This window comes from Prionailurus viverrinus, chromosome C2 (assembly GCF_022837055.1).
Source record: "Prionailurus viverrinus isolate Anna chromosome C2, UM_Priviv_1.0, whole genome shotgun sequence".
NCBI classification, from domain to species: Eukaryota; Metazoa; Chordata; class Mammalia; order Carnivora; family Felidae; genus Prionailurus; species Prionailurus viverrinus.
In genome coordinates this window covers 22,434,206-22,453,175 of record NC_062569.1, presented here as the reverse complement: position 1 = coordinate 22,453,175, position 18,970 = coordinate 22,434,206, and the positions used below count along the sequence as shown (strand labels likewise).

Sequence of the window (18,970 nt, the reverse complement as noted above, 5' to 3'; positions counted from 1 at the left end):
GAGAGGGGACTGCTTGCTTCTCAGGCGTATGATGTACCTCAAGCTGCAGAAGTGGTCCTCGTGTTCAGCCTCCTCAGGCACTCCCAGAACCAGACCCATTGTATCTTCTTGGAGATTCCGGCATCAGTTGGGAGCGCCCCCACATCCAAAGTCGGGCCTTCGTGTCTTACGGCTCCTCACCGCTCCTCTTTTGGGCCTTCGTGTTCTGCTAAGCCCCCTTCTTCCTTTTGTTTTTCCATCTCCAAGGACAGAAGCTCCTTCCTGCAGTTATTATAGCCACGTTACAGCTATAATCTCTTTTTGCTCGTTTAGCTCTCTAGCCCCAGGAAAACCAGTTCTCTACGGTGAGTTTCCTGTTGAAATATTTAGGTTCATTTCCCTTTTCTAAACCGCCTGATACAGGATCAACACTGTTATTATCCAGTTTTCAGATGATATGTCTAAAGCTTGGAGAAATAAAGTAAATTTCCCAATGCCATACAATCAGTAAGGAAAAGAGGCAAGGTTTGAACCCAGATAAATGTTTACTTCCGTATATAAATACATATTTGGAAACTTACCAAATCACAAGACTTCTCTCATGGAGTCGTAGGAGATGTGGATATTTACCTGGATGGAGTAAACATTCTTCTTAGACTGGAATTCTTAAAGCAGGGTTCTATCAGTATTTTCTGCCCCATCACAGTTCTCCCCAAAAGCCTATTTTACCATGTTCTTTTAATGGCCTTAATCCCAGCTATCCCTTAGCATTTTTGAGCCTTATAATAGAGGATGGTTCCTAACAGGTTCCTTGCATGGGAGATGTCAAATGGCTGTGCGGGGCTTTAAGAAATGACTCATCCGGCTTATGGCGAAATCAAAGTATAAAGCCAAGCCTTCCCTCAAGGAACTTATGATCCAGTCTGGAAGAGATAGGCTGAAAGATGTGGAAAGAGCTGTACTAATACCAGGCAGTAAAGCTCTCAGTGCCGAATCCGTTAGGAAGTTCCGAAGCAGTGAGAAAACCAGGGCCAGGGTTCGGGAGAATTTCTTGGAAAGGCTGTGCTGGTGACAGAGCTGCTGAAGGGGCATCCTGGGACTGCAGCAATTCTAACAGTCTTGGCTGATGTACAGCAGCAACAGCCTAGGGAGCAGAGAACAGGAATTCTCATTTCCCGAAGAGCTACAATGTGCCAGACGCCGTGGTGGCTGTTTTATACCCAGTATTATGACTTCTATAATTGTGAGTCTCCTTGATTGCCCATCTCTCAGCTTAGCAAAGTTACAGGCATTTTGCCAATATACACAGCTTATACTTATTTAATATTTGCCCGTATTTCTTCTACTCCTGATGGAAAGGTGGGGAAATGCTCAAATGTTCAAGGATTAACCTACTGATTTGACGTTTGAAGAATCTGCGTAGATAATTGAGCTTTTATTCTCTATTGATCCACATAAAATATTGTGAGTGGTCCTGAATCAGAAATGGCATAAATTATTCCCTGCAAGTAGAAAGCAATGCTGGTCACAGGGCCAAAAGATATGGGAAGTAATCAGATGATGTTACTTTGTCACTTGTTAAATGCTCATTGATCACATCATCCTGGTGCAAAACCGGTGCTCATTTGTCAGTGGCTTTAAAGCATTTGGGTGACTTGGACAGCACTTGGGAAACCACTGCTGTTGAATGGCAGACGGCATCTAAGTAACTTGAATTTATTAGTTAAAGCTTCCCAAATTTGTGTTTGTGGGAAACAATTCTGTATTACTGTGACAATTACCTTAGGCTAGAAGAAAGGATGTCTGCATTTTAGTATTTTCTATTTAACTAACTATTGGTATGACCTTGAGAGCTAATCATAAGAGCTCATAATATGGAACATGTTGCTCATTTATTTAATTTTTTTTTAACATTTATTTATTTTTGAGACAGAGAGAGAGCATGAACGGGGGAGGGGCAGAGAGAGAGGGAGACACAGAATCAGAAGCAGGCTCCAGGCTCTGAGCCATCAGCCCAGAGCCTGACGCGGGGCTCGAATTCACGGACCGCGAAATCGTGACCTGAGCTGAAGTCGGACGCTCAACCGACTGAGCCACCCAGGCGCCCCAACATGTTGCTCATTTAATTCTCCTAACACCATGAGATAGAAGTTACTAACACCTTAATTTAGACATAAAGAAGTGGAGTTTTAGTGAGTCTGTTGCCAGGATTCACTGAGACCTAGCAAACTTCTTACACAATATCCATGTTATTATATCCTATGAGTTGATTTTATTCACATGATTTCTACAAATATTCAGAAATAATTTATTTTTTTTTAATTTTAGGTATATATTCCTAAGGAATCAAGTCTGAGGCATCTTATTAGGAATCTCCACCCAAGGCTGATGACATTACTAATGACAGGGATGCAATATTTACTACAAAAGCAGGCGGCAGCAATCTTAAATGTTGCAGGTGACTGCCCAAACCCCAGATAAATGTCTAGGGCAGAGACATTCACTGGCTGAGTGAGGAGGAGGAGGAAGGAAGGGGAAGCTTCCGTGTGAGCATCAGTAATTACAGTGTGTGCTAACCACTGATTTATGGGAAGACGATTAAAAACTATCAAAGACGTCCAGCAATACTAATGAGAAAAGGAAAAAAAACATATGCGGACAATCTTGAGATTTGAGAATTTTGAGAACACCCAAAACAAAAGTAACCTTAGAAGCTTCAAACAACTATTACAGTTAATAAGTGAATGTCGTAAGGCTGATGGGTACAAGTTCAATATGCAAAAATTAATAGTATTTCTATACGCTAGTGCCAAACAACTAGAAAATTAAATGTAAGAAATGATTACAGGGGCGCCTGGGTGGCTTAGTCAGTAAAGCGCCTGACTGGCTCAGGTCATGTTCTTGCGGTCTGTGAGTTCAAGCCCCGCATCGGGCTCTGTGCTGACAGCTCAGAGCCTGGAACCTGCTTCCGATTCTGTATTGCCCTCCCACTTACTCTCTCTCTCTCTCTCTCTCTCTCTCAAAAATAAATAAACATTTAAAAAATGATTATAAAAGTATCAAATATGTAGGAAAATCTCTCTTAAAATGTGTAACTCTACTATACAGAAAACTACAAAGCATTAGTGAGAAAATTTACAAGGGGAGGAACAGAAGGATATACAATGATGATGGTTTTAAGACTCAATATTATAAAGATGCCAGTTTTACCCAAATTAATCTAAGGATTCAGTGCAATGCCAGCGAAAATTCTAGTAGATGTGTGTCCGCGTGTGTTGGTGGATATGTGTGTGTGTGTTTGAAAAATGACAAGCTCTTTCTACGGGTTAGTGGAAATGCAGAGCTAAAACTAGCCAAAGCAATTGTAAAGAAGAACAAAATTGGAAGATTTGTGCGACAGTTATCAAGATGTACTGTAACGTTCCAACAATTAAGAAAGCACATGTTAGCCCAGGAACAAATAGGTCAGTGGAATGGAAGAGGACAGAAATAGGACCACACTCGTATGGACATTCTATGACACAGGGGACATGCCGTGCGAAGGCGAAATGATTCTTTCAACACATGTTGCAGGGTCAAATGTGTATCTGCATGTTGAAAAACAACCTGGACTCCTCTTAAAACTGCATTAAAATTAATTCCCGCGGGAGCCCTAACCATAAAGAAAAAAATGGGTAAATTGAACTACAGAATTTGTGTTTTCCAAGACATTATTTAAGAGTGTGAAGAGGCAATCCATAGGATAGGAGAAAGTATTTGCAAACACGTATCTGATAAAAGGCTCGTACCTATTATATATATAGACTGTCTACAAACCAGTATGAGAAGGCAACCCAAAAAGGCATAAAACCTTTAAGAAGTACTTCACAGGGGCGCCTGGGTGGCTCAGTCGGTTAAGCGTCCAACTTTGGCTCAGGTCGTGATCTCGCGGTCCGTGAGTTCGAGCCCCACGTCAGGCTCTGTGCTGACAGCTCAGAACCTGGAGCCTGCTTCTGATTCTGTGTCTCCCTCTCTCTCTGACCCTCCCCCCATTCATGCTCTGTCTCTCTCTGTCTCAAAAATAAACGTTAAAAAAATTAAAAATTAAAAAATAAAAAAAGAAGTACTTCACAAACAGATTCCCATGCCAAATAGACAATAAAAATATATAAAAGGTGTTCAACGTCATTTATCAAAGCCTTGTAAATTAAGATCAAGATTAGATAGCATTTATATTCGCCAGAACGAGATACTTAAAAACAATGACAACATGGGGCTCCGGGGTGGCTCAGTCAGCTAAGAGTCCGATTCTTGATTTTGGCTCAGGTCATGATCTCTCAGTTCGTGAGATTGAGCCCCTGATCTCGCTCACGCTGACAGTGTGAGCGTGCACTCTCTCTCACACACATGAAATAAATAAATAAACCTAAAAAAAGAGAGAGGGGCGCCTGGGTGGCTCAGTCGGTTAAGCAACTGACTTCGGCTCAGATCATGATCTCAGGATTCGTGGGTTCAAGCTCCGCATTGGGCTCTATAATGACTGCTCAGAGACTGGAGCCTGCTTCAGATTCTGTGTCTACCTCTCTCTCTGTTCCTCCCCTGCTCGTTCTCTGTCTCTTTCTGTCTCTCAAAAATAAATAAACGTTAAAAAATTAAAAAAAAAGAGAGAAATGAAAACTAAGCAAAGCTTATAGATTACAATAGAATTCACAACTGTGGTTACCTGTGGTAATGAGGCTGGTTAGTGTCTGTGAAGGGGACACAAGGGAGGCCTGGGGTGCTGATAACATCCTATATATTCATCTGGGGGGTGGTTCAGTATAGTGAGCTGTACATTAAATATTTGTGTAATTTTCTTGATGTGTCATTGATATTAATTTTGCCTTGTAAAATTATAATACATGAGCTAAAAATAATAACCACCAAGTGTGGGATGGGAAGGTAGGTAGCAGTGAGCTGAGTTCTCACCTTCCATGGCAGGTTGTTTTTAGGTCTTATCTCAACATGATGAGCCAAGCAATAGAAGTAAAATTTTGTTGTCTAAAATACTGGTAAAAATCACGAGACCTAAAATAAATAATTTTAAAAGATTCCCTTTGGGGCGTGGGGTGGGGGTGAAGGGATGGTTTGGGGCTAAATGCTTCAGAGTTCATTTTCTAAGCTAATTGCTTATGATTACAAAACTTTTTACAGAAAGTATCAAACGACCAGAGGTTCATTTCAGTGCCATAAATATTTATGGCACACTTAAGTTATGCCAGGCACTGTGCTATATGCTGGCGAAACAAAAATGACTAAGTCATGATACTTTCCTTCGAGGAGTTCACAGTTTAGTAATGGAAATAGGAACTTGGGCAGATGATGTTCTTTCTTTTCCCACTTTAATTTTTCCTATTATAATGTACATTTAGAAAAGACTGAAAAATCCACGGAAAAATTAGAATTACATAAAATCCCATCGCCAAAAGACAGTCTTTGCAGTCTTTTTACATATATATAGCCCTCTTTTTGGCAACATTTCTATCAATTCTGCATATTGTGTTTGCCACCAAACAAAATATATTAGAACATGTTCCCACACTTTAAAAGTTCTTCTATCACACTTGGTAATGGCTGTCCAGTAGTCACCTAACGAATAGGTTCCAATTGATGGGCCCATCGGCTCAAGCTCAGAGGTTAGATAAAGCTTCCTAGCAAAGGTGACTCACCACTGAGGACATGTCCGGTTTAAATGAGGCGTCGTTGTCCCGAAAAAGGTAAAGTGAAATTCGTAACAGTTAAGGCTTTCCTTGGGTCCTCTCATCCTATATATATATTCTCCTGACATAATTTTATTGGACCCATATGGGCTATGGTGTTCACAAATTCAGGCTTTTTTAAAGACGTCTACACTGCCATTTGAATTTGTCATTTAGGAAATTGTTCTCACTCTGTTTTCTCTGCCATCTGCCATCCACAACCCAGTGTACTCTGACAGGAGTGGAAAATTCCAGGTCAGTGAGTAGGTGGGAGAGAGGAGGAGGACAGCTAAGATTACCCAGAGCCTGAGCTCTGGTCTCCTTTTATATCAGGAGCAAACAGTCCCTCTGTAGACTCTGAAGGCAACGCGAAGTGGTTGGCTAAAGAACTCAGCAACGATGGTATACCTCAGGAGAGCAATGTTGCCCAAAATCCAGAGAAAGAAGTAGGGAGCGAGAAAAAAAAGAAGGAAGGGGATGGGAGGGGAAGGGAAGAAAAGGGGGAAGGGAAAGGAGAAGAATAAGGAAGAAAAAGGAGACGAAGAGAGAGAAAGCCAGGCAGCCCTTTCGGAGGACTCTTTCACCGAAGGTCTGTTTACTTTCTTCTGAGATCCCAATTATCGAGCTTCCTCCAAGACCTGATATTAAGGCGAGATTTTACAAAATGCATTCTATACAAAATGCCTACACAAAGCAAAAGAGCCTCCCACACACTCAGCAGCAGCCCCAGCATGCTACTTTAAGAATTATATACGTCAGATTTGCTAGGAGTAAAAGGAAAAGTGAATGATAACTTCCAAACTGACCTGGATATTGCCATTTTTGAGTCAAACTTTCATAGCAGACGGAATGATTCGGCCTGATAGTTATATATATGCTTCACCGGTGTGAAAATGATAACCGGTGACAGAGAGGCAAAATACCTTTGGAAACTGGAAAATTATGGAAGTTGGGGGTTTATTTTTTTAACTACTTAAATTAGAAGTATTTGCCTATGCTGAAATGAGACTTTGAAATTATGGTGACTCGGATATAGACTGGGACTTTCCAACAACACTGAGAATGCTACAATTAATCCAGTAATTCATTTTATTGATGATGTACAATCAGGATGCTAAACGGTCTGAACATATCACTTCTCTTACTTTAAGTGCTCTACACACATTATAATTAAGCAAAGCAAAGTTAAAATCATACACATAATTAAGGAAGGCAGTGTGAAAATAAATGAAATAGAATTGTTCTCAGTACTCAGTTTAATCTCGATGAAAGACCATTACATACTTTTACAGACGGTAGGGCCTTCCACACACCGAGCCCATAAGTATATTAACTGAGCCTGAAATTGGTGTTTAATTTCTTTGACTTGGAGCAGAATCGCTTCTCTTCTTTGCTGAGTGTTTTTCATAAATAGAGGGCTCTTCTTCCAAACAAAATATTTGACCTCAGAGCCACTGTGCTCCTACAGAAGAACGGATCTCAATTTGGAATTTACCAAGAGCCATTCAACAGTAAGTTATTAGGTAATGCACATTTTTCTTAGGATAGTTTTGACCTGTTGGAAAACGTTTCATTTTTGAAAACTTGGGGAGAATATACACTTGCCTACATTTGTATGGAGCAGGAACTTACTAAATATTTCTTGAATTTCTTTCATCAAGAAGTCATTCCCACTAACAACCACTCTTAAATATTTACGAGGTTGCTGGAAAACCTTGCCTGAGTCTTTCCCCCCATATTTTACGCCACGGAGCGTGTTGAAAATTCATGATTATGCTTTTCACTATCATGGGGGAAATGAACATAAATTGAGCACCCGTTTTTCACACAAAATATTAGGCACTTTAAAAAATATAGATTTATATTTAATATAATTTTATATTTAAATAATAATAAATGTCATATTTATATTTATATAATATATATATTAACTCTTTAAATCTCAAAAAAGCCCTATGAATAAGGGACAACTATACCCATTTATATATAAGGGAACTGCATCCACATATGGGAATTATGTATCTTCCCAAGTTCACAATTAGGAAGTGCCAAAGTCAGGTTTCATATCCCGATGTGTTTGATTCTGAAGTCCATATTCTCTCTGCAACATTATATTCCTCCTGTATGTAGACCCTAAGTTTAACCCTATTCTAGTAACTTTTCCAAAATATTGAGTGTTTCCTTATTATTCCCAGCTGTCTTTATAGGCATGGTGATCCTATCTTTCATAGAGAAATGATGATATATAACCTAAAAGAATTTTAATTCCAGTGTTAGATTGGATCGAAATTAGTATGCCAGTGATCCATAATTTCTGACAAATGTAGAGGAAAGAATTTTATTTGGGGCTATCCTGAAATAGGATGGAGATTCAGGAAGATAGATGCAGTAACATGTTGGTGTTTTTGCATAAATGTATCCATTTTGATGTAAGAAACTTTAACAGAGCTCCTTGGACATTGAGATTTTGGTACAGGGACACTTCGAGAGCTCCTAATAGACAAACTACTAGACTTGTAGTCTTTTTATTTTTTTAACCAAAAACTGCTGGGCTGAAATCTGAATATCTGAGACTTGATCTGCCCATAAATGTAATATACCCAGCCCTCACGTCTTCCAATGTCACAGCCCCAGGTGGGTCGAAGACCTTCTTGGACTATCTGATGGCATCTGCAGGGGCCATTCCAGTTCTGTTTGGCTGATGACTATTTAGTGCAAATTCCTGTCCTGAATTTTCTGATTTTAAGATTCCTGACCACTCCCTACACTGGGCAACTCCTAGAAATCCCTTTTTTTCTGGTAGAAGAACCATCTCCAATCCCCACCAACTCTTGAATTCGTGTGAACAAAGTTTTCTATCTTATTATAATCGGGTGGTGGTTTCAGAAAGGGGACGGTTCAGTAAGAAATTGGGGATTAACAAAACCACACTGAGATATCACCTCACACCAGTCAGAGTGGCTAAAATGAACAAATCAGGAGACTATAGGTGCTGGAGAGGATGTGGAGAAACGGGAACCCTCTTGCACTGTTGGTGGGAATGCAAACTGGGGCAGCCGCTCTGGAAAGCAGTGTGGAGGTTCCTCAAAAAACTAAAAACAGATCTCCCCTATGACCCAGCAATAGCACTGCTAGGAATTTACCCAAGGGATACAGGAGTGCCGATGCATAGGGGCACTTGTACCCCAATGTTTATAGCAGCACTTTCAACAATGGCCAAATTATGGAAAGAGCCTAAATGTCCATCAACTGATGAATGGATAAAGAAATTGTGGTTTATATACACAGTGGAATACTATGTGGCAATGAGAAAGAACGAAATATGGCCCTTTGTAGCAACGTGGATGGAACTGGAGAGTGTTATGCTAAGTGAAATAAATCGTACAGAGAAAGACAGATACCATATATTTTCACTCTTATGTGGATCCTGAGAAACTTAACAGAAGACCATGGGGGAGGGGAAGGAAAAATAAAAAGTTAGGGAGGGAGGGAGCCAAAGCATAAGAGACTCTTAAAAACTGAGAACAAACTGAGGGTTGATGGGGGTGGGAGGGAGGGGAGGGTGGGTGATGGGTATTGAGGAGGGCACCTGTTGGGATGAGCGCTGGGTGTTGTATGGAAACCAAGGTGAGAATAAATTTCATATTTAAAAAAAAAAAATCGGGGATTAAATATAATCTGACTGAGAAAGCTCATCAAAACAGGAGTCCTATGTATATGTACCACCTGGTTCTTCTCAGGACGGCAACATAACACTAGGCAGAATACCAGTTTTCCTCTGTGAATGTATTTGTTTCTCTAATGGTCTCAGATTTTTTGATATCTCCCTTAAAATTTAACCACGGAGTAACCACAGAGCCAAAGTGGGGTTGGCGATTGGAGCCATATTAATCTCAGCTTCAGATTGCTCAGAAAATCCTCAGTTACATTTCTAGCCACTTTCTCCATACCTTTATTAATAAAAATGTGTCATATTTAATATCATAAAACTAATTTTAAGTGATGGCTTAGGGGAAAAGACTAGGGCTAACCACTTAGACTAATTTTGAAAATGTATTTGTTATTATGATAACCACTGAACTATAACTTTATAGTTTATTTTATGAAATTATATTAAAATTATTTTATCATGGCTATTAAACTATACCTGTTAAAAATGTAGATGCGAAAAGTACAAAATAAAAGTTTGTCCTGGCCAGAATGGCAGGTAACGGATTAAGTGTGGGTCAATTTTGCCTGTTACTGAGGATTTTCGGCAGATACTTTTATTCTGATCGATTTTAACTCTGATCAAAGTGACTACATTAAGATGCACTCTATGGCGAAGTGGCTGTACCAAAACGCTTGTACCAAAACAGCTGTATCAACATGGCCACATAAACATACTCTGCTGAATTCAGGATCTATAAACTTAAATTTAGGCTTAACAGGTGAGCCCCTCCGTCATAGTTCTCTCCCACTGTATGCTGTGTTGTCTTCTCTAGCCTTGATGCACGCCTTGGTGTTTGGAAACGTGACCGCAATCATACAGAGGATGTATTCCAGATGGTCCCTCTATCACACTAGAACTAAGGATCTGAAGGACTTTATACGAGTCCATCACCTGCCCCAGCAGCTCAAGCAGAGGATGCTCGAATATTTCCAAACAACCTGGTCAGTCAACAATGGAATAGATTCAAATGAGGTAATGTTCATTTCTCATGCTGAGGTTTTCAGGCAGAAAGCACATATTCTTAGGTAAAAGCAAGGTGCTCAAATTCAGGTCTTGGAAGTGAAGTACACATCTACCAACTTCCTCATCCCTATTTTTTAATCCCTCGTGAAACCCGGTCTATCTTCTTTCATCTGCTTTGGCTTATGTTTTCATTACGCCACTTTGGATTGACCAGTGTTTTATGTTAATTTGCTATTCTGGTCAACTGGATTGCCTAACTTTCATCCTCATTGGCCCTCTTCGGAGGAACCAACTCTTATGACTACTAAATGGTGTCATCTTGGAACTGAGATTAACCAAGTTAATGTGTGCCTTTAAAACCAACAAAGTAAAACCGAAAATATCTTCTAGCACACGTGTTATCTGTAGACTCCCAGGAATACTCCAGACCACCACTGTAAGAAAGGTATCCTATAAATCAAACAAACGTGCTACAACCGCCCCCCTCCCAATCAAGCTAGTAATCCATACTTTTAAGTAATTATTTGGTTTCTTTTCTCTTCGTGTGATCACAATGCTAGAGGAAACACCAGTGGGTCCAAATTCCATATCTTCTGTCCCGAGTAGGAGTCTTTGTGAGAAGCATGTCACAGTATGCCGTACGTTTTCGTTCCAGAATCTTTTATTAATGTATTCTACTTCCCCGGCCTTATTATCAGCTAATTTTTAATTAGCACCTAACTGGGGTCACAGTCACTAAAAAAAAAAAATCTCTCCAGGACTATCACATACATATAGTTCCTCTTCTATACTCTTATTGGTCAAACAGTGGGAAGAACACCCCCTTGTCTTGCAGAGTAAATCAATTAGACTAGACTTACCCCAACTTGATTTCTTCTTTCATCTTGACAGCTTTTGAAAGACTTTCCAGATGAGCTGCGTTCTGACATCACTATGCATTTGAACAAGGAGATCTTACAGTTGTCCCTTTTTGAGTGTGCCAGCCGGGGCTGCCTCAGGTCTCTGTCTCTACACATCAAAACCTCTTTCTGTGCTCCGGGGGAGTATCTGCTGCGTCAAGGAGATGCTTTGCAGGCCATCTACTTTGTATGCTCAGGCTCCATGGAAGTTCTTAAAGACAGCATGGTGCTGGCTATTCTTGGTACGTCGGAGTTGAAAAGCTTCATGAAATTTTACCCTAGAGCATAAGTTAAAAAGAAAAAAGGGGGGAGGGAGGTACTGCTATTGTAAGAAAATTCTGGATGAATATATGGAATCAGGCAAATTTGAATGGATTTAATTTGCCAACTATGTATTATTATTGTTCTGCCACATACTGAGTTTCCACATTCAACATATCATTTCATTCTTGTTAAAAATCCAGCAGTATTGGGGCGCCTGGGTGGCTCAGTCAATGGAGCGTCACTCTCTTTGCCCCTCCTCTGCTCACATATGCGTGCTGACTCTCTATCTGGATTCATACTGCTGGATTGAAAACAAATCCATTGGCACCTGGGTGGCTCAGTTGTTTCAGTGTCTGACTTTGGCTCAGGCTACGATCTCACAGTTAGTGAGATTGAGCCCCAGAGCAGGCTCTTTGCGGTCAGGGCAGAGCCCGCTTCAGATCCTTCGTCTCCCTCTCTCACTCTCTACCCCTCGCCCACTTTCTCTTGCGCTCTCTCTCCCCAAAATAAATAAACATGAAAAAAATTTGTTTAAATCCAGCAGAATGAATATTAACCCCATTTTACAAATGACTAAATAGTATGTTAACTTAATTTGTCCCAAATAACATTAAGAAAATGAACACAGTTCTTTCTGATTCCTAAAGCCAGATTATTAGTCGTGATGCCTGCTGCCTCTTAGTGAAATAGCTGGTCAATTTTAAAGGGGCATTTTTGTATTTTTGTGGAGAACAAAGTCAGAGAAGAACATGAAAATGGCTCCATCTGTGCTAGAAATAACACAAAAGTGATTATGCACTGAAGATGAGCTCTCACTGCAGTCACTAACCCAATATTGTCAAGGTGGCCATAGGCCTCTTTTTTATTTTTTTTAACTTCCTCAAAGAAAATTCACAAGATAGTTTGTGAAGATTTTGCACCACAAAACTGACTCCCAACTTTTAAGACCTAATTGGTGTTCATTGAAATATAAAGGTCAGCTGACAAAAGGTGTCATGTAGAGTGAATATAGAAAAATTCCTACCCACAATTTTATGTGTACTTCCTTTAACATCACTCGTTTTTTGTTTATTCAGATATTTATTGGGGCTTATGAACGTATCAGGTTGTGATCTAAATATATTTTGAACACCAATGTAGTACGCCACTGTTTAGAATTTGTGTTCATAAAAAGGGGCTAATTTATATTTAATATATTCAAGAGCTAAGATTTAGAAACAACTTAACCGTTTATAACATATTTTTACATATCGGGTCTTGCTTAAGCCTTCCTAACACAAAGAGACAGATAAGAGTGGTGTTTTCTGTTTTTTCCAAAGTCAAAGCTAACCTAGGTTTTTTGACTCTATCTCCGGCGCTCTTTTCCACGTCTAAGCAATGCCTATTTTTCTATCTCATCCCTATAAGCCTGCCATCACTGGATTCTAGTTTGTAAGCTTCAAGACAGATTATACTTTGGAAAAGGAAAGGAGAACTAAAATTTAGAGACTCCCTAATATGAGCCGGGTGTTTTATATCCATTATCCAATTTAAATCCTACTGCCCCGTTAGGTTGTTGTGATTATCTCCAATTAAAGGTGAAGAGTGGAGGCTAGGGAATAGTGAAATAAACAGGTGCTTCCCATTGCTTCATGTTTACTCAGTCGGCCATGTACCAGGGAAAAGGTAGGGCTTGCCTTTCAGAGCTTTGGCTCAACTCCTGACTCACCCTCTTATGTTTTTCTCCTGAACAGAAAAGTACTGACAGAAGAGCGACTGGGTTTATTTTCAACTTGGCCAGTTCATCATCAGTGTTAGAGTGAGGCTTTCTGTGTTTGTGTGTTTTTAAGAAGAGACTTAACATTCCTGCTCACCTCTCAACTCTGTGAAGTTAAAGGCCAATCATTCTATTATTTCATGGTTCTAAATTACAATTGATAATTATTTCTTAATTTGCTTCAAAAACTTAACTTTAATCATAACATACCTTTCCATGGGCTTTCTTAGGACTATGTAAGTTTTGTAGCCTGCCTATTGACGTAGCCTGCTTTTAGAAGGGCATATAGTTATTTTCCAGAACTAGATGGCTTCATATGCTTGTAAGCCAAAATAATGCATGATGTTTAAATACATATGATGTGGTTTTTCCCCATAATTGTGCTGAATTTTTACATTTGGTAACTAGCAACGATACTAGGAATGGAATATGAAGGCAACCGCCATAACATTAGAACATAATAGGTACAAATTTGATGGCTTCTAGGTAATTAACATTGTTTGTAATACATAATTCAACTGGATTTTCTTATTTAAAACATTCTACTCACAGCTGAAAGATTTAATCCGTTGCCTTTTGCTCTTGGCCTCGATTTCCTCCATAAATTATGATTTTCATGATTAGCATTTTCACATATTCGTTTCCACAACATCAAAAATGATTTAAGTGCAAATTGCCATGTGACCATTCTAAATACTCCTGTGTGGTATTGGGACTAAACCCAAACAAGGATAACGAATTATTAATATTTTATCCCTGTGATTAACATTATTTCAGTGGAGATTGAGTATTTTACTTTCCCTGTGGTAATATTGTCTTATAGGGCCAATTAAAATCAATACTGACTTTGATACACTTAAGCACATGGCTTCACATTTGATCTGTAGATATTTAATACATGTTCACTCTGCCAACAAAATGAATTAATATACAATGTTGTAGGGAGGAAGTATCACCAAACAGCTGTCAAGCCATAACTTATTCAAGCACCTCAGTTGTCCAATCAATACATGAAGGCATTTCTTAATCTGATGCCTGGGGAGGCAGTTGACATAGAGGCAAGGATTTGTTATGGGGGTAGAAATTGTTTGCTTTGCACACCTTCATTTCATGTCCTGGTAATTGTGTTTTTCCACCAATTTCTTCATTGTTGTTTAAAAGAAAATGACAAAGCACTGATAAATGTGTTCTTCACGGATGGTGTTAGTCTGCCTAATTATAATTAAACATGTTATTGCTCTAACCTGGACAGTTTGCAGGTACATCTCATCAGCTACCCCCACCCCCTGTGGAAGAATAACTGGCTAGCAAATATCAATAATAGAATTCTGAAAAATGGAAGTAGTAAGGGACCATAGAGATCTTGCTCTTCTTTTAGAAAGAAGGATACCAGGACTTAGAGTAATTAGGAAACTTAGATGAAGGTTCTAATGCATGATAGTGAGAAATTCATAAGACCGTACCATCAGCAAGGATGCAGACCATGTTGTAATTTACCAGTGCTCACCTTGCCAGGGCTCAACAGTGTCCACAACACATGTCAGTGTTTCATAAATATTCACTCAATGAATAAATAAACTGGAATTCTTTCTAGGATGCCAAGTTTGGCAAGATGTTGGTGGTGTTTTATAGCTTGGGTCATTGTGGCTTAAATAGCCATGCTACAGTCACCCTAGGTAGGAAAGTATGATAACTCTGAAGTCATTGTAGGGGTTTCTGGGTGGCTCAGTCAGTGAAGCGTCTTTGTCTCAGGTCACGCTCTCGCGGTTCGCGAGCTCGAGCCCCGTGTCAGGCTCTGTGCCGACAGCTCAGAGCCCGGAGCCTGCTTCGGATTCTGTGTCTCCCTCTCTCTCTTTCCCTTTCCCACTAGCACTCTATCTCTCGCTCTCAAAAATAAATAAACATTTTTTTTTAATGTTTAAATAAATAAAGTCACTCCAAACAGCAGTTGCTTCACAGAAAAATGTAAATCTTCTTTGTGGCAAGACACTGCATCGTGATAAATTCTCCTGAGATATACAAATTTCAAAATTTGCTGTATTCAGAGCATCTGGGCTATATATTTACATCTGTGCCCAACTTTGAGTTTTCGAGCACTAATTTAGATTTCTAATAAAATATGTAAGAAACAATTTCCAAGGTTAGCGTTATTGGTGACAACATTTAAATCCAACTTGACTTTTCTAGCACCATGTGGCTGTTTACTCCCTTAGCATCTGTAAGTATAGATTTTAGCCCTGTTTTTTCTTTGGCCAACTAGGCTCAATTTCAAAATTTAAATGTAATGTTAATTCAGAGATAATATTTAGATGTAATCCAATAATTTCCAGATGTTCAATTTTTATCTGTTACATATTTATGAACATTTCAGGTGTTCATGGTTAATTTGGCATGTTTCTTTTCCTGTGAAATTCAATAAAACAGAATTTTATTGAAGTCTGATACAAGTCAGAGGCTTTGCTTCCTGAAATGCTGGGCACGATAAAGGAATGAAAATGTAGAAGTTAAAAACTTAATTGAATGGAGGACAGGGCAATTTGTTGTATACCATTCCAAAGATACTATTTGCTTGGTGGTTTTTCTGTCGATCAGTTGTTGGTTGTTGATTCCCTCTGAAATGGAGCAGGCGGCCATTAAAAAAAATAATGAAATTTAAAGCCCGTGCAGAAGGACAAAGCAAAGAAACTCCTAAGTTGTAGCCATGAATCTAATGCCAGTATCCTCTGTGAACTTACGTCATATTATTTCAGCATTTAACCTAAGTTTGTGTGAGAACTGAATGGATTTTCTTTCATGTTTCTCACAGGGATGCTGATAATGGCTGTGTCTAAAATCTGAAGCTGTAATCAGGGTTTTTTTGTTAGCTCTTTACATTTATGCTCACCTTCCTGCTAAGCGAAACTGATTCAAATCAGTTGAAAGATTTTAAAGATTCAAATACATCGGCCAATATTATCTAATCATAAACGCAAGGAAGCCAGCTAGTTCCAGGCAGGTGAATCCAGCCAAAGACTGATAGGCTGAGGTAGTGCATGCAGAGCATCAGGGGTGCTGGGTGTGGGGTGGGCACAGGCCACAAATGGTGATACGTCTCTCTCCCTGCAGTGACACAAGCGAAAAGCTCATAGCTTTTATTTACTCGCTTTCTTTTTTGATGGGAAAATTGGGCTTTCACACTGTCACAGAGTATTAGAACTGCAGCTTATGTTTCACATTTTTATGTAGTAGATTTCACCATCCATGACGCGCAATACTTGATGTCTGCCTCCCAGTTCTGAGCAGGGGGAGGCAGGGCACGCTCACCTTCCTCGCCCTCCTGTCTTGTAGACATGTTTATAGGTAGATGAAACAACCTGAGTATGTTAGAAAGCTGATGATGAATCCCACCTTACTGTGTTAGAATGAAAATTAGTAGTAATACACGTTCGATGGTCTCGTTTCGAGCCTTTTTGCACTCAAAAAAATCAGAGCCATTATTATGTCCCTTGAAGAGTTGAGGCAACTGTGACACAGATGTCAACTTCTCTGTCTAAAGTCAATTATGGGATGCTGAGGGACTGTCTGGAGCCCATCTGTGACCTAACAGTTCCTAACTCTGGCTCTCCTAGCCCTTACCCCCTAGACTACTGTTCTCGCTGGGAACGGTTTTGCCTGCCAGGGGACATTTGGCAATATCTGAAGGTGTTTTGGGTTGTCACCACTGGGGGTCGGGGATATGAGCTGCTGCTAAACATTCTACTGTGCAGAAAACCCCCAACCACAAAGAATTACCAGGCCCCGAATCTCAACACCGCTGAGATGAAGGTTTCTGTTTCCCTTGTGGTGTCATCTCAGCCAAGTGATGCCTGTAAGTCAGATGAGGTCGCCAGTCTCAGCTTGCTTTTCTTTAAAATTAACCTGTCTCTTTTTTCACTGTTTCAAGGGAAAGGAGACTTAATTGGAGCAAATCTATCAATTAAGGACCAAGTGATCAAGACCAACGCAGATGTGAAGGCTTTAACCTACTGTGATCTTCAGTGCATCATCCTCAAAGGACTCTTTGAAGTGCTAGACCTTTACCCAGAATATGCTCACAAATTCGTGGAAGATATTCAGCATGACCTCACATACAACCTTCGAGAAGGTCACGAGAGTGATGTAAGTCTCACTTCTAATTAGTGCCAAGACCTAAAACATGGGGCCTGGAGATCATTTATAACAGTAAAAAGCATATGTCATGACTTCACTTGTAAAAGTCTCTGAATGAATAAAGTATGATTATTCGACCACTAGTCGAACAATGAAATAATTAGCCAGAAGTCAAGCCTGCAGTTTGTTATCAGTGCTCTAGGAAAGTATTATTTGTAGATGACCTCCCTTAATTCAGCGTCTTTCCTGTTTATTTTCACGTGCTTCTAACTAGAATCCGTTTCAGTGATACATAAGATTTAGCTACCGATGTGTGATTTCTCCCGAATGTCAAGATTCAGCTAGAAAAATGGCTCAGGGTTTGCTATGTTAGTAATTGTTTACCGTTCCACTTGCTTGTTATGGAGTTTGCTCAAAAATAATCTTTTTGTTAACCAGTACCCAAAACAGTCTATCTTAAAATGACTAAATATGCATAAAAGGATTCAAGCCAAAGATTGTCACACTGAAAGCATAATGAGTATTTTATGAAATTATGTATTTGCTGCATGTTTCAGTTTATACAAACAGCTTTCCTAACAAAATAGGTACTATGCTACATCCTGTGATTAAGCTGATCACGAACATGACTTCATTAGATGTGTCAGAGACACAAATGATTTAATAGGAATGATTATTGAAAGGCAAGCCAGAGCATGCATAGCATTCTGTAACAACAAAGGCTTAATCTGCTGCCTTGAGTTTTGTCCCAGATATTTGCAATACTCCTTTTTTTTTTCCCGAGGAACTATTGTTTTGACTAACCCATATTGTGCAGGCATTTTGTTAGGCATTAATATTCCTCACTTTGGAAGACAGAGAAAGAATACAAATTGTATATTACTTCATCTCGGTTGAGGATCTCAAATGACAGTCAATATGTAGATGGCACACCATTCCGAAGTTCAAGATTAACCAGTTTTGAATGTGTGCTTCTCTCTGTTAACGGTAGCAAACAGCAAAGGAGGTATCAATATTTGGGGGGAACTTATTTGTGCTCTGCACTCTGCCTAGATAAAGCCTCTCATTTAGTGCTTGTGGTGACTTTTTAAGGTAAGTATCCATCAATTTTTATGGAGCAGAAAACAGATTCAGAATGGCTAAGTAACATGTTTATAACCTCATGGACTTGTAGGGACAGAGCCTGAGCACAGATATCTGTCACTGTAAAATCTATACACTAACTGTTGGTTATATTGTCTCTTATTGAAGACGCTTCCATATCTTCCAATTCAACAGATGGACTTTTAAAACAACACGTGTCTTTTGTAGTCGCTACGACAGCCTACCGTGACAACTATTTTTGAAAAGTGGAGGTGTGCTAGAGGAAGCAATTGAAGAGGAAAGAAGAAATGAGGGCAGAGAGTAATAGCAACATGCCTCAGCATAGTAAAGTAGAAAATATTGGATCTCAACCCCTGCCTTCCTTTTATTTGATTCCTTTTTAAAGATCCATATACCATATCTTTGATTGAATTTTTTATCCTTTTTTTCCCTATTTTCTGGAACAGTA

The 18,970-nt window shown here is 39.5% G+C and overlaps 1 protein-coding gene across 1 annotated transcript in view; it reads left to right on the top strand.

The window, feature by feature from the left end:
• KCNH8 (potassium voltage-gated channel subfamily H member 8) overlaps nucleotides 1-18,970 on the top strand; it is a 354,043-nt gene that overhangs the window by 283,356 nt on the left and 51,717 nt on the right. Inside the window, exons 9-11 of the mRNA XM_047875370.1 lie at nucleotides 10,181-10,380; nucleotides 11,263-11,512; nucleotides 17,213-17,427. Coding sequence (XP_047731326.1) covers nucleotides 10,181-10,380; nucleotides 11,263-11,512; nucleotides 17,213-17,427 — 665 coding nt within the window. The remainder of the gene's footprint in view (nucleotides 1-10,180; nucleotides 10,381-11,262; nucleotides 11,513-17,212; nucleotides 17,428-18,970) is intronic.